Below are 20835 nucleotides of genomic sequence, written 5' to 3'. Positions count from 1 at the left end.
GCCTGAGCCCCGCCTCTCTTCCCCCGAAAACTTTCCGTGGGTTTTCAGAGATGGGGGTGTGCACCCTTCCCCCCAGGGCACATCAACCGTGTTGTTTTATGGAGGGCCCACGTTGTTCTGCCCTGTACACCCACAGCCACGGCGCGCAGCCCCCTGCAGTCCCCCAGGGCTGCCTCAGTGCAGGGGACGCCGTCCTCCGACCAGCTCGGGCAGCCTGGCCCTGCCCCCAGCTGCCAGCCCGCATCTCAGGCTGGGTGTTGCGGGGACCCTCTGTGCCCGTTTAACTTAGTTCTGCCAGTCAAGGGCTGGTCTGTACAGATCCAAGCCTCGGAGGCTCCCCCTCTGTCCCGCTGGCCTCTCAGTTGGAGGGGAGACCCAAAGAACGAGCGCCAGTCCTCTTCTGCCGCTCCCTCCCCGCAGGACCCGTCCCGCGCTGCTTTGCCTTTTCTTCTTTCTTTTTTCCTTTTCTCCTACCAGATTTTTGGCGTCTCTATCTTTTGAAGAGGACGATGTTCTGTCAGAGTTCTGCAGGTGCTCTGGTTGGCTGAGTGGGTCTGTGGATGTGAGTCTTGGTGCATTTGTGGGAGAGGGTGAGCTACCAGCGGCCTTCTACTCCGCCATCTTCTCTCTTCCTCTGTGCACAAGTTTCTGTTTGAACATCTGTTTCCTTTTATTTGAGTATATGCCTAGTTGTACAGTTGCTGGATCATGTAGTAATTCTGTGTTTTACTTATGGAAGACTCACTGAATTCTCTTCTGTGAAGGCAGAACCACTTCACCTTTCTACCAACAATGTCTGAAGGGTGCCAGCTTCTCCACGCATGTGTCATATTTTCCTTCTTTTGGATTATGACAATCCTAATGGGCTTGAGGTGGCATCCCTTTGTGGCTTTGATTTGCATTTCTCTAAAGAATAATGGGGTTGGTCATCTTTTCATGTTCTTATTGGCATTATGAGTATCTTTCCTGGAGAAGTCTCTGTTCAGTGTCTGTGCCCGTGTATTAACTGGGTTGTTTGTCTTGTTGTTGTTGAGCTGTAACAATGTTTTACATATTTCAGCTCCTAGACCCTTATCAGATATATTATTTGCTAATAATTTCTCCCACTCTGAGTAGTCTCCTCACTTGCTTTATAGTGTCCTTTGATGTACACAAATTTTTAATATTGTGAAATCCAATTTATCTGTTTTTTCCTTGTGTTGTTTTGCGCTTTGAATGTCATATTTAGGACACCATTGCCAAATTCAAGTACATGAAGATTTGCTCTTTGTTTCTTCTAAGAGTTTTATAGCTCTTCAGTTTAGTTATTTGATCTATTTGGGGTTAAGTTTTGTATATGATGTGAAATAAAGGCCCAGCATCACTCATTTGCATGCAGGTATTCTGTTGTCCAGCACTGGACACTGTTCTTTCCCCCACTGAATTGTCTTGGCATCCTTGTCAAAAATCACCTGATCACAGATGTACAGGTTTATCTCTGGATTCTCTCTCCTCTTCCACTCACTGATATCTCTAGCCTTGTGCCTGTATTACACTATTTAGTTATTGCAGCTTTGTAGAAAGTTTGAAAATCAGGAAATGTGAGTCCTCCAACTTTGTTCTTTTTAAGATTGCTTTGGCAATTTAAGGTCCTTTGAAATTCCATAGAAATTCTAGTATCAGATTTTCCATTTCTGCAAAATGGACACTGGGATGTGGGTAAGAACAGACTTGAAGCTGTAGGTCACGTCAAGGAGCACTGCCACCATCACGACACTGAGTCTCCCAAACCATGGACATAGGGTGTATATTGGCTCATCTGGGCCTTCTTTAATTTCTTACTACTGTGTTTATTAGATTTAGTGTATAACTCTCTCACCTCCTTGGTTAAGTTCATTCCTAGGCATTACATTCTTTCTAACACTATTGTAAATTCCGTTCCTTAATTTGGGGGGGTTGTTCATTGCTGGGGTATAGAAATACAATTGAATTTTGTGTGTTGATCTTGGATCCTACAACTTTGCTAAATTCATGTGTTAGTTCAAGAAATGTCTTCTTTTTGGCAGGTTCTTTAGGGTTTTCCACATACAGCATCATGTCATCTATGAACAGACATAGCTTTCCTTTTCCTTTCCAATACTGACAATTCATTTCTTTTTCCTGACAAATTGCTATGGCTGAAAATTATAGCGCAGTGTTGAATGGAAGTTGTGAGAGGAGGCATCTCTGTCTTGTGCCTGATCTGAGGAGAATGGAAGCTTTCAGTCTTTCACCTGCTAGTACGGTGCTGCATTCAGGTTTTTTCATATATGTCCTCTCTTGTGTTGAGGAAGTTCTCCTCTACTCCTAGATTATTGAGTGCTGTTGTTTTGGTTTGTTTTTTTTGTTTGTTTGTTTTTGTTTGTTTTTTCAGGAACAGATGCTAACTTTTTCAAATTCTTTTGAAACATTATTGAGATGATCACGTGGATTTTTCCCTCAGTGCATTGATGTGGCCTATTACACTGATCTTCACATGTTGAACCACTCTTGCACTTCTGGGAAAGATTTCACCTGATTGTAGCATGCCATCCTTTTAGTATGGTGCTGGGTTCAGTTTGTTCTGACCCTGTTCAAACTGTGATTCACCCTGCCCTTTCCACCTGGGGGTGGAAGTAGAAATGGACAGACCAGCCAGTCTCTTCTCCAGATAGGCTACAACAGTAATAGGGGCAGTTTGGTGTCACCTGAATGGGTCCCTGGGGTACCTGGGCATGAGGCAGAGGTGGGAGGAGCGTTAATGACAATGACATGGAGGCATTTTGAGGCCACTTTTTGAAGTCTTCTTCCCCCTGTTAGATGTCATGCCTGGAAATAGCCAACATCCCCTGTGCCGTGCAGCCACAGATGTTGTAAACAGAGACTAAAATCCTCTAAGATAATGAATTTCAGACCCAAAGTATTTGAGATACAGTAGGAACTGCTAGTTTCAGCTCAGTTTTCATACCTAAGCTTCCACCGTAGGCAACCCAAGAAAGCAGAGGAAATTAAACTTAAAGCAACTGTAAGAACATAAATAATAAAGATCAGAGCAGAAATCTATGAACTCAGAGCACAGGAAAACAGTAGAGAATATCAAAGATCAAGAAAGTTCGTAAACCTCTAGACAGTTTGGCCAAGAGAAAAAGAGAAGACATAAGATACAGAACAGGAACGAGCAAGAACATAACTAATGATCCCCGAGGCACTTAAACACTAGTGAGAGCACGAATGCCACAACCGACTCAAGCTTGTCAGTCTGATAACTCACACGAAGTGGACCGATTCCTCCAAGGACAAGCCACCAAAAGTCACTCAGAAGAACTAGGTAACCTGAATACCTTGTGCCTATTAAAAAAACTGAAGTTATGTTTAAAAACCTTTTGAAAAACTCCAGATCCAGATGGTTTCAGTAGCAAATATGCCAAACGCTTATAGAAAAATACCAGTTCTACACAAGCTCTCCCACAAAATGCAAGGGAAAGGAACACTTACTGAATCACTTTTTAAGGCCACCTGTATTCATGTCAATAGTCGATCAGAAAATGACAGACCACTCTCTCTCATGAACACGACACAAAAATTCCAAGCTAAATATCAGCCAGTTGAATCCAGCAATATATAAAAAGTGTCACTTTTAAAATTTCAGCTATACCAGTGGGTGAATAGTTGTAATAATAAGACTGACTCTGTTTTTTGGATGCTTGCTGTCAGCTTTTAGGCATGTGTACTCACTTTTTCCCCGTGACTCATGTCTGGTCAAACTGATAAGGAATCTAAGGGCTCCCTCCTTTGGTGCAAGTAAGAGATTCAAAGCATTCAGCCCCTGCTGGCAGGTGTGAGCCCTCACCCAGGCCGCATCTGGATCACAATAAAAAAAAATAAAAAATAAAAAAAAAAAAAACCCAGACCAATTTCCTTTATACTCCTGCTCTAGCCGTTTTGAGATCATCTCGGGAGCTTTGTCCTGCTCTCCCGGACAGAGCCTCAGCATGTGAATGACAAGCCTCTCCCTACCCCTTGACCTGTCAGTGGCATCATCAGTCTCAATTTATGATTAAAGGGAACAGTCGAGTAGAAGGATACAGGAGTCACGAGACACATCGGTAGGCAGTAGAAGGCACTGCAGTGTGTGTGAACTGACTGCAGGGAGATTAGGGTAATTCTGAACTCTCTAGTCTCAGCAGATCAGTGGAGCCCACGCTTCAGATTGGAGATTTAGAATGAGATGAAGGTAATCTATAACTTGGCCGTTGATTTTGAATGTGACCATAATATCTTCTTTTATCTTATATTAGTTAACCTTATAACAAACGTGACAATAAAATATAACTGAAGTCAGATATGTTTTGTGCCACATATTTATGTATGCTTCAGTAATTATATATGCTCATTTGTAAAAATGAGCTATATAATACAATAAACATTTGAGAGAATATCATTGTACAGATGCTACTGGCATTCACTATGCATAGAACGGTAAGAGGAGTTACAGTTTTAAGTAAACTGTCTCTTAACACATAAAGATAGTCTTCAGAATCAGCAGAACGTTTCTAAGAGAAACTGACTGGAATAAATGGTGAAAACATATGATACTTTCTGTTTTCATAAACGTTAAATTCTGCTCTTTAAGTATCTTGATGGTCCCTTGGTCTGATGTAGCTAAACATTTGACCATCTTGCAGGAAGTCTCCTGGAAAATTAATACATTCACAGTTATTCTGAATCTTTACATTCGTAATCAAATTATCTGTCTATAGGACGTGCTGATCTTGGTTTGAAGATCTAAGAGAGACTGAAAGACTATGATTTCCAGTGACGTGATTTTTGGGATCTTCTTCACCTTTCAAATTTGTATTGGGTTCATGGGGAATTCCTTGTTATTTTTGTTGTATATGTACATCTTCTTAATTCTCCCTCATAAGAAGAAGCCCGCAGATACGATTCTTGCCCACCTAACTTTGGCTAACACCCTATCACTCATATTCAGAGGGGTCCCAAATATAATGTTATCATTTGGAATTAGGCCCGAGATGGGTGATATTGGATGTAAAACAGTGCTTTACATTCAGAGAGTTACCCGAAGTATTTCTCTGTACGCAACCTCCCTCCAGAGTACATTTCAAGCTGTGACTATTACTCCAAGTAATAGTAAGTGGGCCTGGATCAAAACCAAAATTTCTACGTTTATTCAACCCTCTTTACTTTTTGCCTGGATCATCAACATGATCATTTATACTGAGATCATCTTAAGAACTGTGGCCAACAGGAATGCCACTCATGCTGGTCCTGGGTATTACACCGCTACTTGTAAAACCAGTGCCTATAACCAACATCTGGCAGCAACATTTCTAAGCACAACATTCACTCGAGATTTGTTCTTTCTCTCTCTGATGACATGTAATAGTATCTACATGGTGAATATTCTTTTCAGACATCACAAAATAGCTCAGCATGTTCGCAGTACCATCCACTCTTCACGAGGCTCTCCTGAAAACAAAGCTACCAGTGTTATTCTCATCCTGGTGAGCTGCTTTGTTTTATTTCACTGGACCAATACCTTTCTTACTGTTTATTTAATTTTTGTGCAAAAGAAAAACTGGCACCTGGAGAACTTTGGTAATTTCATTGCATCATGTTACCCTAGCATCTGTCCTTTCTTGCTGATTACAAATGAAAATAGAATTTCCGAGATAAATTACATCAAAACAAGGATGAGGATTTTCTCTTCCTAAAGTAATTAAATGATCATATGACCACTCCTTAGCATTCCTCGCACCACTGGAGTAATGTGCCTGAGGACAGAGTAACCTGTTTATCAATGACCTGAGTTACATTTTAGTTCCCCCCTGGACTGAGTTAACAAGGCTTAGGTTATGATGTCGTGTGTATAAGGTTTAAAATTTTAGAAGACAGTAACATATAAGTAATGTAGAATGCTTTTTAATAGAGGAAATATTATTAAATCATAAAATTACAGAAATTGATACATGCTGTTACTTTTGAGTATAAGGTAACCCTGACACTAAAGTAGGTGATGAGATATGCGTGTTATTTAAATTGTGCTCTATACCTTGGGATGTCAGAAATACTACGTATTTAGTTTTTAAAATAAATAAAATTCTTCATATTTGCATATCAATTCAGAAATGTCTTCAGACTATGCAATAATTATTTACCTGCATCTAAGATAAAGTGAAAAGACATAAACATAAACAGCATCTCAGAACACCTAAGAGATTTTTTTTATGTCCTGAGGACTATTGAGCATACAGGTGAACTTGGGCTCTGAATTGAAGATTAAAAAATCAAGGAGGCCAAAAACACAATGTCCATGATCTAGGTACCCCTGAATGTAAGACACATGGGAGAGTCTCACAATTACCGGTTCCTCCACAGGGCAGCATGCTCAGCACACAGCACAGCGGAAGAGTTCATGTAGACGGTTTGGGACAGGGTTAGGGGTTCAGCTCTGAGTCTGGGCTTGGGGTTGGGGTTAAGATTCTGACTGGGTTTGGCTTTGGGTTAAAGTTAGGGTCAATTATACCTCAATAAAGCTGAAAACTTTTAAAGAGAATTCAATTTCTTTTGTCTTTAAAATAACTAGAGTAGATCCTGTTATCTGCCACAGAAACCTGATGGAGTAGACATTCTTTTTCCTATTCTTACCTCTAAGTATAACTAAAACCCCTGAAATTATATACAAAACAAAATAAGAAGACAGCGCGATATGGAGAAACTTGATACACAAGGAATGACTTGGTTGTGGATTTCTTTTTGTTTGTTTTGTCTTGTTTTTGTTTTGTTTCATATATCCTAGATTTGAACCTGGAAAAGACAATATTGGTTATTGACAAATGAGACGAGCACACACAACAAAATCCTACAAAGAAACAGGGGAAGGCTCTTGACATTAGTCTTGACAATGATACTTTGGAATCGACACCTCAACGATAATAGCACAAGCAGCAATAGCAAAAAACAGCAAGACTACACCAAACCAAAACACCTTTGCACAGCAAAAGGAACAATCAACAAAATGAAAAGACAGCCTACAGAATGGGAGAAATTATTTGCAAATCATACGTCTGATAAGGCGGTGATATCCAAGATATATAAAGAACTCTACTACCTTTTTTTTTTTTTTTTTTTTGCTATGATGTGTACATTTTATTTTAAAAGAGTTGCAGACAGAAAGAAACACACTGGCTTGGCCAATATTCAGGGTCCTGTAGTTCTTTTAAGGCACAGTGTTATAATGCTTTATAAAATGTGATCCTACAGTATCTCATGCCTGGTAACACTGATATTTATCACTTAACAATCCCCTTACTCTCTTGATGTTATGATTTGAGTAGACAGAATATAAAATAATGGGTAATTTTAAAATAATGACTGCATTAATTATAATAAAGATAAGTGCCTTAAAGCCCTCAACATAGTTACAATTATAGGTATAATTAGCCTACACTAATCACTTAAAATCAATCTCACATTACTAAGATGACCTTGTGCCTGACTTGCCTAGGACAGTCCTGATTTGTGTCCACGTCCTAGTGTAATTGTTACCAGTGCCTACTTTCACTCCTTAAAAACTCTTGGCAAACTATGGTTTGTCTATGTGTAATTAACTACAGAATAATTATATTTTTTAAATTTTATGAATTTAGTGTTCAGTCTGGGACAGGAAATACCAACTGTCACCAAAATCTGGAAACTATGATCATCACAGTATATAATATTTAATTAAGTAATTTTCTTCCACTGAGAGCCAAAGTAAATTTTGTAAGTGAATTAACTCTACTACACATGAGACTATAAAAAAGATATAACTTTAGGTTCACCAGAACCCAGAAAATGGAAGGAGAGTGATGAAAACACACACAAAGTAGGCTTCTCAAATTTGGGAAGAGAAATAAACATACAGATTCAAGAAGCTGAGTGAATCGTCCAGTGAGGATTATCGTCCAGCCTTCAGAGCTAGTTGGATTTGCGTAGCTGGATTTTGGACAAGCCTGGGGCCCACCAGGCTTTTTTTCCTTTCAAGTCCCCCTTTTATTCCTTCCAAGTCCCCCTTTGCAATGGGAGAGTCCATCGTACGCCTGTTCCATCACTGTGTTTCAGAAGCACACAGCTCGTCTGGCTCCACAGGTCAGCGAAAGAGGAATTTTGCCTCTGGATGCATCCCACCTTGAGTCGCACATATATTTAGTTTTAATGAGACTGAGATGTGACTTGGGACTTCAGACTTGATGCTGGAGTGAGTTAAGACTCTGGGGACTGTTGGGATGGAACGAATGCATTTTGTACATGAGGACGTTAACTTGGGGGCCACGGGGCAGAGTGCTATGGACTAAGCTGTGTTCCTCCAGAGTCCCTACGCTGAGGCCTGTCTTTGTCTTTGAGCTGCTGCAGCAGAGTGTCATGGATGGGGCGGCTTACAGACAACAGAAATTCACTTCTCACAGCTCTGGGAGCTGGGAAGCCCAAGAGCAAAGCACTAGCAGACTCATCTGGTGAGGGCGCGCTTCCCTGTTCAGTCTCCCTGCTGTGTCCCCACCCAGAGGAAGGGGACCAGGCTGTTCTCTGGGCCTCTTTTATGGGCACAAACCCCATTCCTGGGGCTCCATCCTCATAATCTAACCACATCCCTTTGTTGGTTAGATTTCAACACATGAATCTTGGGGCAACAGACATTCACTATAATGCAAAGCCCTAACCCTCAAGGAGACCGTATTTGGAGATGGGGCTTCGAAGAAGTAACTATGGTTCAATGACGTCACAAAGGAGGAGCCCCGATCCAGTGGGTGGGTGTCCTTACAAGGAGACGCCAGAGAGCTCACTCTCCTCACCACGAGAGAGCACATCGAGAAGGCATCGTCCGCAAGCCAAGAAGACAGTCCTCACAGGGAACCAGGTTGGCTGGCACCTCGGGGACTTCCCAGCCTCCAGAACTCAATTCCTGAGAACTAAATTCCTGTTGTTTAACCCACACAGTCTAAGGCATTTTGTGTTGGCCACCCAAGTTGACCAAAATGCTCTAAATCCTCCATCTCAGTAGCTGATAGAATAAGCAGACAAAAGTGTCAGTCAAGATCCAACTAGCTGAACACGACAATCAACAGCTTTGTCTAAACCACATACATAGAGCTTTATATTCAGCAACAGTCCAACACACGTTCTTTTCAAGTACATGTGAAAATGACCAGTATCACTGAGTCATAAAACAAGAGCCAACACATTTCAAAGCACTGGAATCACTCAAGAGTTTGAGTTTGTTCTCCGACCACACTGAAATTAAGCTAGAGAGCACTAAGAAAAGGTAACTAGAAAGTGCCACCTTTTAAAATTAAGCCGTGCACCTCTAAATAATCTGTGGTACAACAGAAGAAATCATAACAGAAGTTAGAAATATTTGGAACTGCATGACACTGAAAGTGTATCACAATATGTTGTTGCAGCTAAAACAGTTCTAGGGGAAAATTCAGTTTTTGATGCATGAATTAGAAAAGGAAAAAGATTGAAAATCAATAATCTAAGCTTTTACCTCATGGGAAAATAAACCTTAATCCTCCTCCACATCAATGGCAAAAATCAATTCCAGGTAGAGAGTTGATCTAAGTGGAAAGGATGGAATAACATAGCTGTAAAAGAGAGTGTCGGAGAATATCTTAGTGGTTTGGAACAGGCAAAGGTTTCTTAAGCAGGACACAGCAAGTGTTAACCTTACAGAAAAGTAATGTCAAATTAGACAAAATTTAAGTTTTGAGTTTGCTAAAACTTCTGTTTATCAAAAACACTTTAAAGTAAGCAAAAAACAACCCTCAGTAGTAAAATAGGCAGAAGCCCTCAGAAGCACTCCAACAACAGGGCACCCTAATGAGCAGCGAGTACATGAAGCCACGCTGCCTCAGGAAAACGGACCCTCGGTCGTCAGCGTGGGCACCCACCAGAGAACATGGCCCGCAGTGCGTGTTGACGAGGGCGGGCGCTTTGCAGCTTTCCCAGGGGGCTGTAGTGACGCAGGTCCTCTGACTCTGCACAACCATCTGTCATTTCTAGGGAAGCTGAACTCCTAAGTGTGTACCGAAAACAAATGTGTAAACACATGTGCACCACACAAATGTGTGCGCACACATGCACCAACACACAGAAAGGTGTACACATATGTGCACCAAACACACACAAATGTTCCCCTTCACCCCAGTCATAACAGCTGGACACCGAAAACAACCAACACTGGAATAAGACACGTACATTGTGTGCATGCAGACGGTGAAGCACACGGCTCATGGATGAATCTCACAAACACATGACCTACAGAAGGCAGACACTGAGGGACCGGCAGCCCCCAAGAACACCGCATGGAGGGCTCAGAGGGTGGACGTGGGTGCTCAGAGTCATGGAGGCTGGAGGTCCCTACTACATCAGGGCCCGGCCCAGCGTCTGGTGGGAAGCGTGCTCTGGTTCGCGGACGCTCCTGCTGGGCCCTCACGTGTAGGTCAGGCAAGAGCTCTGCGGGGCCCTTTATAATAAAGGCACTAACCCCTTCACGGGGCACCACCTTACGACCTCACCACCTCCAAACACTACACTGGGGGTTAGTTTTCAGCACATGAGTTTGGGGAGGACATGAACATCCAGTCTACTGAAAATTCACTAAGTATACAATTCCACTCATACAGTGTTGGAAACCAGGCTAAAGCCACTTCCAGTCTTAGAAGCCAGGCACCACCTTGGGGGTGGTTCTGAGAGGAAGGGCCAGTTGGGACCCCGAGTGTGTGCAAGGGTTTTGGCCTGAGCGCTGGCTACATATTTGTCTACTTTGTGGAATGTCATCCATCTGTACGCTCACAACTCGTGCGGTCTGGGGTATAGATTTTATATTCCAGTAAACAGCTGAAAGTCAAATTGACACACACCCAAAAACCTAGACATGGACCCACTGGCGTGAAAGTTTCTTTGTAATATTAGATGAGAAAGGTTACAGAGCAATGCACACAGTTTGACCCACCCAGTAAAAAATACTGTACGTGCACAGAAGCATTCATTTATTAAAAAATATTTATTGAGCATGTACTATGTGCCAACACGTAATTCGTCTGGAAGACATCGCTACAGCCGGACCACCCCATGCAGAGCCGCATCGCATTCATTGCACCTCCAGCCCCGCACGCCCCACAGCTGGGCGGCTGAGCCAGGGACAGGAAGAGCACATGGACACACGGTGCACAAACAGCCACCTTCACAGGAGGACATGGTTGACGTCTGTGTCCTGTGAGCTCAGAACTAGACCTAGCTCAGGGACACTGTGCCACCAGCTACCCACAGGTGGACACTAGGCACACAGCCTGCTTCTAGGGACGGACAGGGCAGTGACACGGCAAGCCCGTGGAGCCCGGGGCAAGGCTGTTGTCACTCCATCAGAGAGAAAGTGGCGGCTCACAGGACACGTTCCCATCCGGGCGCGTCTTCGCTGGTCACGTCCGAGCCTCCAGGACCACACGCTGCCTTCCAGACAGAGCTTGTTTGCCCTGTCACCTCCAGATTGGAAAGACTTTCTCCCCAACCTGAAAAAGACAAAGAAAACAAACCAATCAGGTAATAAATCATTTCAGTTTGACCAACATGCAGTATTTCCTAATAATCATTTAGTATTTTCAAGAGTCTGGCCTTCAGGTACAGACTTTAACAACAAACATTTCAACTTTTCACATAAAATGAGCATAAAACAAAGCACAAAATAGGTGCTACAAAGTAAAGGGAAACTATCTGATTATTTTCTTCTCTCTCCTACATTAACCTGGAGTCTAAAGAAGAGGACTTTCAGTGGCCCACCCAGCCACACATTCACTCCAGCCCTCACACCACTGCCCATGGCCAAGGCACTGCGGTGGGTGCAAGGCCCTCAGCAACTCTGCAGCCGGGGGTCTCCTGGGCTGGGACGGGCTCTGTTCTCACTGACTGGCCGTCTCACAGCATATGACTCACCTTCCTGCTCCTCCGCTTCCTGTTCTGTAATAAGAGCACCCACTGCCCATCACGACGATGAGAAAAGTGACAAAGACAAGGTCTGGCCGTGGGGTCTGTGTGGTGGGGATGGGCATCCCCCACTGTGATCACCCCCAGACCCACCATCTCCCGAGACCAGCACCACAGCACATGACTCTCGGCTAAATGCCTTACTTTCGGCGACGCAGGGTCTTGTCTGGAAGTGATGGACCAGCTCAGGGTGACAGACATGTGCCGCCTCCACACTGGGTTTCTCTGTAGCACAACTGCACCGGTGACCACATCTCCCGCGTGGACCGAGACGGGCTCGTCCATCATGAACAGCACCTGCTTCCAGTGGGTGGTGCTGCAAGACAGGGACGCGGTGTCACCCAAGACGCCCTCCCACCCTGTCAGGCGCCTGGCTGCAGGCTCCCACTGGGACAGACACACTCCCGCCTTGTAGGGCGAGGATGCAGCCCTGGGTGCTGCTCAGGTTCCCTGAGGCGTGGGGGTCCTGCCTGGCGCCTGTTCCCCAGCCCCAGCCTCCACGTGCTGGCACAGCAGTGTCCACCCAAAGCCACCAATGAAATCGTGTCCCCCCAAAAAGCTGTTATTTCTGTGAAAGGTCAAATGTGAGCAAGACACAGGCAGCATTTGGGGGAAAGCGGTCCCCCCGGGGGTCTGAGGTTGTTGGCTCAAGGGGACACCAAGCAGTGAGGCTCTGGCTAACCTCTCCCCCATCATGACCTGTCCTCCCTGACTCCTGGGCAACCCCTGGGCCACCGTGGGGGGGTCTCTTTCCCTGGCCCACACCCCACCTCGTCCCATATCACCTGTGTGGAGGACCCCACAGCAGACGCTCAGGAGGGAAACTGACAGGCACCCAGCATCCCGGGTGGTTCCCAAGGCTCCTACCCTCAACCTCCACCCCGCGACAGCTCGCACCCGCGCGGCCCTGGAAGGTGGCCTGGCCGGAGTCCCTGCCCCGCCGCCTCCACCGGCCGCTCCGGGCAAACGGCTCCTCTCTTGAGGTCCTCCGGGACCCAAGGGCCATGGAGCGCCTGACCCGGGCCTGGGCGATGCTCCCCGGGGCGGAAGGACCGCGCAAACCCCCAGCGAAGGCTACCGCGTCCCGCACCAGAAGGGATGCCGTGCGCTCCCCAGCGCGCAGGAGCCAGCCTGCAGCCAGGACAGCACTGCGCCAAACACGTGCTCAGGAAGACATCGGCTGACCCAGAGTCCAGTCCGAGTGAAACCCCGGGGGACTCCGACCACAAGAAGCTGCAGCAGCGTCGAGGCAACCGAGGGTGGGGGGAGCCTGAGGCGGGCGGGGAGGGGCCTGCGGTCCCGGAAGGGCTGCGCGGCGCGAGGCGCACTCACGGGTGCAGCGGGCCCGTGCTCAGCACCAGCTGTGGCTCGTCCTCCTCCAGGTTCTGAAACCGGACGCTGAACCAGGCTGTGAACCCGTGCAGGGTGCCTGCCTTCCTGATGTCAAAGCACAGCTCGCCTCTCATCGTCTGTGTGCAAGCAAACCAGTGAGAAAGGGGCCCGCCTGGACCCCGCACCACGCGGAATTACACACGCACCACAGCCCGCTAGTGCAGTTGCGCACATCACACGGCAAAACCTGCATCCTGAATTCAAAGGCCGCACAAAATCAGAAAAGGTTTCGAGCAGTCTGGGCCTCATTCGCCTGACTTTCTGTTCCCGGATTCGAGCGGAAAACTTTTCATTTCTTCGCACAGATAGAAAGCTCCGGATCCCAAACTAACTACAGCCTCCAAAGTTCAGTCTGCACATGGCTCAGCCCGTCCAAGTTCTGCAACCGGGTCTCCTCCGCCTCGAGCAGCCCTTAAAACGGGTCGTTCTGAACCCACACGCGCCACCTCGTGGTCACAGAGGGTAAGTAAAAGAAACATTCTTAGGAATTCTGTCTTCACTGGGAGCTAAAAAACTTAGAAAAAAATTTAATTCAACTTCTATGGTGAAACTTATATGATTTATTTGAATCGGAGGATGCTGAGAATATTAAACATAAATCTAAAAAGTAACTGAAGATGTTAAAGAGGTTAACTATAAAGAAAACAACCTAAAAATATAGACAGCGACATCAGAATAGAACGTAAGAAAGACTGAGGGCAAATCAACAGCAGAAAGTTTAAGCCGTTTATTTGAACAATGGTTACTTGGTGTAGAAGGAAGCGTCACCTCTCCTCACCTCCAGATCGGTGATCTGCACCGTTCTCATGTCCAGCTGTAAGATGGTGCAGGGCTCAGAGAGACAGTCTTCTGGTTTCAAGATGTGGTTATATTTGGGCTTCGAAAAAAACTCCTTAATTGCTAAAGATCTGGGGAAAAGTCAAAGTGAGCGCTCAGGATCCGACCACACATGTCACAGTCTTCTGTATCAGTTCCAGTATCCCGCTGAGCGGTGCTGCCTCGCCCTGCAGGTGGCCAGGGCCCTCGGTGCCCTCCTGCAGGACAGCCTGCTGAGCCTCTGCCTGGACAGCAGCTGGGTGTGGGAGCAACAGGCACCTCCCTCTGCCCTGCTGGTGGGGTCTCACATACCCAGAGGACATGGAATCCATGTGGAATTAAGTTTTAACATAAGGTGTAGGGAACAGACGCCTTCTCCAAGGGTAAGGGTTAGGGTTAGGGTTGGCTGTCCCCAGGTAATGTGTGGCCTCAGCCCTCCTCCCTCCAGCTCATGATGTGCCCTCTCCCAACACACTCCAATCAGAGCTTCCTAGCCTGCTGCTCTGCTCACCTGTCTTTCCCGTTGCCTTCATTATCACGATGTGCACACGAGGCAGCATGAGACTCTCCTCCTTGCTCTTTTCAAAACCCTCCCAGCCGGGGGTTGGGAGGGGGAGGGTACTGTAGCTCAGTGGTAGAGCATGTGCCCAGCATGCACGAGGTCCTGGGTTCAATCCCTAGTCCTCCATTAAAATAAATAAACCTAATCATCACCTCCCAAAAAACCTGGAAAACAACAACAACCCCCTCAGCCCTTCCTGTGCATCTGTCCTGCACAAACCAGGAACAGCTCTGTCAGAGACCTTCCCCTCCACCCGCTCTGGGATTTGGGCTGACAGTGCAATGATCCAGCACATTAACTGGGGAAGATTCTATACCTTTATGTTCATTTTTTTTCTTTTTCTTTTTTTTTTTGAGTTTTGTGTGTGTGTGTGTGGAAGTGGGCAGAGGTAATCAGGTTTCTTTATTGTTCTTTCTTTATTTTTTAATGGAGGTAATGGAGGTACAGGACCTCATGCATGCTAGGCACATGCTCTACCACTGAGCTATACCCTCCCCAGTTTGTGAGTTTTTAAATAACAAAATAAAAAGGCCCAGAGCCCTCGCGTCTTGCTGCCAACTCCCTATCTGGGCATCCAGCAGGTGTCCAGGCTCACGAACAGAAGTTTCCTGCAGTTTCTGACAAAGGAGGCTCTCCCTGATTCCCTGATTCCCAGGGCTGAGGCTGGGTGCCTCCTGCCTCCTCCCTGCCGCCCTGGGGAAGCAGCTCGTGGATGTCACCGCCCTCCTCTGGTGAGGCAACACTGCAGATGTGAAGGCCTTGTGAGGAGATCACTTTATGTTAAAACCTGAAGCTCCACTACAAGCATGTCCGTATGTTCAAAACCAGGAAACCATCTATTCTGGAGTACTGCTTTCTTTGCAAAGTGCCAGGAAGGACTTCACTAACACATTTTCTGACTTATGAAAAATGTATGGCTCTTAGTGGGAACTTCCAGTTGTGTTTAATGGCCCACGTGTTCATACACATGACCTTATTTTCCCACTATAATTGGGGTCTTATGAACGGGACAGTTCAATCCCCATCACATGTTATCAGTTTAAAGGCCTGTAAGGTAATGTGTCTAAGTCATGTCTTAGATCAGGGTTGTGGCGTATTCTAGACCGAGCGGCCACTCTGCCCCGCCAAGAGGCCAGGAAAGCCAGCCGACACTCACTTGAGGGCGCTGAGGTCAAACTCATAGGCGTTGTCCCAGAAGAGCACCTTGCTGCGGTAGTCTCTGTCGGCGCTGCAGGGCACGAGGTGCAGGGCGGCCGAGGTCGGCCAGATGACCCCGCCCTCCTTCAGCCAGGCATCCCGGGCATACAGGATGGACTCAATCATGAACTCAAACTGCACGGGAGGAGACACACAGAAGACGTGCTGACTGAGAGCCCTGTCTGCCAACCCCTCGCTACATCACACCCTCGGGGGTCTGCACAGTTGTCACCCTCGAGAGCAACCGCCGCCCGGTCCACTTGGAGGAACGCGCTCGCACCCCCCCAGACATGGTCACTGACTCTATCCCAGCCAGGGTTTATGTCCCGTGATCCACATCAGGATTCACCGGTGCGCATGGCCAAGGTCAGGGAAAGCGCCCTCTCGCCCACTGGTCACCCAGGAACCAGCTGCTCCCACACATTTAGGAGCTGGTGCCGCAGGGTCTTAACTCTCCAGCAACGCGGCATGGTCTGGGTGGTCCCAGAATCTTCACAGCCCTTTAAGTTGACTGCAGTCACTTCTTAAAAACATCAAAGCAGGAGGCCACAGCGCAAGTGAGAAGAGCAGCCAAACGCCACTGCGCTCGCCCGGAAGGCAGGATGCGGGTGCCGGCACCCCAGGGTGCACCAGGGAGCCAGGGGGCCAGAGACGCTGTGTCTCGTGGCAGATGGGAAGCCGGGGGGTTGCTTCTCTTAAATAACTGCAGGCAGCTATTGTTACAGAAGAAATACTTGTTCGGTATGGAAAAACGGAGAAAACTCAGAAAAGCACAAACAAAATAAAAATCATGAGTAAACCCAGCAGCAGAAGGCATCACTTTTTTCACCTGAGATGTGTGTCCGAACATCCACCCACACCCTCACACACACCCCCACACCCCCGCATACACCCATTCACACACACGTGTGAAAACTGCACAGCATGTAACTTTTAAGTTTAGTCTTTGAGTGATCATACAGTGAACCAGTCTGTGTAAGCTCGGTCAGGACCCAGAATGGCTCCATCAGCCAAACACTCCTCGCGGTGCCCTTTCTGGTCCAGGCCTCCCACCATCCGCCCTCTCTGGAAATCTCTCACCTGTCTGTACCCCGTGGTGTCTCTCTGAGAGGGGCAAACAGATGAAAGCTTGGAAGGGGCTACTCTGTCCTAACAAGTAAAAAGCTGAACAAACTGAAATATCAACAACTCTTCCTAGATCCGAAAGAGAAATGAGGTCAAAGAGCAAACTGCTGCGCCCAGAACTGGAGAAATCGAGAGGCTAACACACATGGTCCCTGACTCACCAGGTTCAACTTGGGAGTTTTCGACTTTACGATGGTTCGATAGCCATTCAGCAGAAACCACGCTTTGAATTTTGAATTCTGCCCTTCTCCCACCAGCCACACACAGTGACACCATGTGCCCACAGGCCACGGCTCTTCGCGGCCGGGCATCAGGAGGATGAACAGCCGGCGACAACAGCCCTCCAGCTCCTCCCTTCCACGCAGCGTCAGCCAGCACTTCAGTACCAAACGGGCTTTGTGTTACACCTGCGCCCAGCCGTAGGCGGCGTGAGCGTTCCGAGCCCGCTTACGGCAGGCGAGGCGAGGCGGGGACGTCCGGTCGGTCAGATGTACTATGCGCATTTCCGACCTAGGTGCGTGCAATTTACGACGGGTTTCTCAGGACGAGACCCTGTCGGAAGTTGAGGAAGATCTGTACAGAGAACCACAACTCACTGGAGCAGAACCTCCCCTGGAACCAGAGTCCAGGGAGGAAACACGAACTGCTGGGGGCTCATTGTGGAGAAGCCCGAGAGTCCGAAACTCCAGACGGGCCCAGCCACAGGCCCCACACTTCCGTGAGCTCCCCTCCTGGACTCCACCAGGGTCCCAAGGTAAGTAGCAGAGAGAAGGCCCCTCGTGCTTCCACAGGTTAAAAAGGAACATTTTGAAACATGCCAGAATATTCTGTCCTTCTTAACAGGGTCTGCCCTCAGGAGAAACTGTTTAACCAGAGCCTAACTAGGGTGGGGAAAGACAGAGCCAACTCAAGCCCCTCCGATCCCACCTAAAAGGGGGAAAGAAACTGAGACGCACTTGCGAAGGTCACAGAGCAGAGGCCCAGGCTCCTCGAGCCCTGTGGCCTGGCGAGGCCTGGAGGACAACTCCCTCCCCCACATCACTAAAGCCCGTCCACACTGATCCTGTATGCAGTACATCATGACTGGCCAACACGCAAGAATGAGCACACAGACTCAAGGGCAAGTAACAGTCTGAGAGACTCAGCAAGCCTCCGAACCAGACTCAGACAAGAAACGGAGGGCAATGTAAACAGAGAAATGAACCATCTTAGAAAGAACCAAAAGCAAACGCTTGAGATCAAAAACCACGTAACAGGAATGACGGGTGCCTCGATGGGCTCAGCAGTAGACTGGGCACAGGTGAGCAGCGAGTCTCTGAGCTTGAGCACATGACAACAGGAACCTCCAAGACTGAAAAGCAAAGAGAACAAAGCCTAGAAAAATAGAACCAAATACTCAAGTGCTGCAGGAAACTACAGAAGGTGTAACACACACAATGGAAGTACCAGGAGAACAAGAGGGAGGAACAGAAGGAGCACCAGAGACAATACTGACTGAGAACTGCCCCCAAATGACTGTCCAACACCGACCCGCAGACCCAGGAACGCAGAGCACACCAAGAAGGATCAATGCTAAAAAGAAAGTACAACTAGGCAAGCCGCTTTCAAACTACAGAAACTCAGAAGACCAAGAGCAAACCCGAAAGAAGCTGGAGGAAAAAACACCTCACCTATGAGGAACAAAGATAAAACTTCATCTGAGTTCTCAGAAAACACACAAGCAAGAAGAGAGCAGGCTGATACACTGAAGGGGTTGAGAGGAAAAAACTCACCAATCTAGAATTCTGCACCCTGTGAAATTATCCTTCAAAAATGAATAAAATAAAAACTTTCTCAGACAAACAAAAATTGAGGGAATTTGTTGCCAGTAGGCCTGCCTTGCAATAAATGCTAAAAGAGGCTCTTCAGAGAGAAGGAAAATGATCTAAGGCAGACCTCACCTCACTGCACCTCACAGAAGCTGTGCTTTGTACAAAGTGAAGGTCTGGGGCAACGCGACATCGAAAAAGCCTACTGGCGCCATCTTCCCGCAGCCTTTGCTCTCTTTATGTCTCTGTGTCACATTCTGGTAATTCTCCCAATGTTTCAAACGTTCATTATTATTGTATTTGTTGTAGCAATCTGTGGTCAATGATCTTCACTTGTTTTTTTAATTATTTCACTGAAGTTCTGAAGTCCAAAATGGGTCAGCACCATTGCATTCCTTCTGGAGGCTCCAGAGAAGAATCTGTTTCCTCACCTTCTTTACTCAAGTTTCGAATGTTACACTCCATTTACAGTTACTACAAAATACTGCCTATATCCTCCAAACAACAATCTTTGATGTTACTGCTGCAAAAAGATTACGATTTGCTGAAAGCTCAGATGATGGTTAGCATTTTTAGCAGCAAGGTATATGTTAATTAATGTATGTACATTGTTACTTTAGACATAATGCTATTGCACACTTAACAGACTATAGTATAGTGTAAATATAACCTTCATATGCCCTAGGAAACAAAAAAATTCTTGTGACTCGCTTTATTGCGACATTCGCTTTACTGTGGTTGTCTGGAACTGAACCCACAATGTATCTCCAAGGTCTGAGGTCTGCCTGTCGATCAGAAACACAGATCTAAATAAAGATAGGTACCGAGAAAGGAATGAAAGATTAAAGATAAAGTTAAAACTTTTAATTCTCTTATCCTTAATTAATCTAACAATTTGTGCAAAATAGCAGCAACTCAGTATTTGACCGTATGCGCTTATGTATGCGTATACAGCTATGCTTACACATTATAAAAGCAATGGCAATGACGACACAGGGACAGGAGGGGCTCAGGATTATTCTGTTATCATAAACCACACTACCATGAAGCATTACAGTGTTCAAAGCAGATCTGCATCAGCTGCAAATGTGTGTTACAAACTGTGGGGCAACCACTTTAAAAAGCAAAAAGGAAGAAGTATAACCAATACACTAAGAAAGAAGAGAAAACAGAGTCATACAAAATGCTCAATTAAAACCTCAAAAAGCAGAGCTTTTCCTCTAAGATCAGGAATAAGAAAAGGATGCACACCCTCACCATTTTTATTTAACATAGCAATAAAGTCCCATCCAGAGCCATGAGGCAAGAAAAGGAAATAAAAGGCAACCAAATTGGAAAAGAAGAAGTAAATATGTCTCCATTTGAAGATGACATGGTAATACATAGAGAAAACCCTACACACTCCACCAAAAAATTGTTAGAACTGATAAAAGAATTCAGTGCAGCTGCAGGATACAAAACCAACATACAAAAATCAGTTGCATTTCTATACACTAACACCAAACTATCAGAAAGAGAAATTAAGAAGACAATCCCATTAACCTAATCAAACTTATTCATAAGCTTTTGCACAGCAAAGGAAACCATACACAAACAAACAAAAAAAAAGACAATCTACAGAATTGGAGAAAATATATGCAAACAAGGCAACTGACAAAGGCGTAACTTCCAAAATATAAAAACAGTTTGTACAACTCAGTATCAACAAACAACCCAATCAAAAAATAGTCATAAAACCTATAGACATTTCTCCAAAGACACACAGATGGCCAACAGGCACACAAAAAGATGCTCAACATTGGTAATTGATGGAGAAATGTAAATCAAAATTATAATGAGGTTATCACCTCACATTGGTCAGAATGGCCATCCATCAATAAAAAGTCTACAAATAAT

General features: G+C 46.0%; 1 protein-coding gene across 3 annotated transcripts in view; it reads right to left on the bottom strand.

The window, feature by feature from the left end:
* Positions 1-11043: 11043 nt before the first annotated feature.
* Positions 11044-20835, bottom strand: part of PRMT2 (protein arginine methyltransferase 2) — a 31157-nt gene continuing 21365 nt past the window's right edge. For all 3 annotated transcript variants that reach the window (XM_031461321.2, XM_031461336.2, XM_064476871.1), the window contains 5 exons: positions 15966-16141; positions 14210-14339; positions 13372-13508; positions 12184-12355; positions 11044-11567 (listed from right to left, as the gene is read on the bottom strand). In XM_031461321.2, coding sequence (XP_031317181.2) covers positions 11535-11567; positions 12184-12355; positions 13372-13508; positions 14210-14339; positions 15966-16141 — 648 coding nt within the window. In that variant the 3' untranslated portion in view covers positions 11044-11534. The remainder of the gene's footprint in view (positions 11568-12183; positions 12356-13371; positions 13509-14209; positions 14340-15965; positions 16142-20835) is intronic.

This window comes from Camelus dromedarius, chromosome 2, assembly GCF_036321535.1.
Source record: "Camelus dromedarius isolate mCamDro1 chromosome 2, mCamDro1.pat, whole genome shotgun sequence".
NCBI classification, from domain to species: Eukaryota; Metazoa; Chordata; class Mammalia; order Artiodactyla; family Camelidae; genus Camelus; species Camelus dromedarius.
Note: the sequence above shows the minus strand (reverse complement) of the source record. Positions and strands in the feature narration are given on the sequence as shown.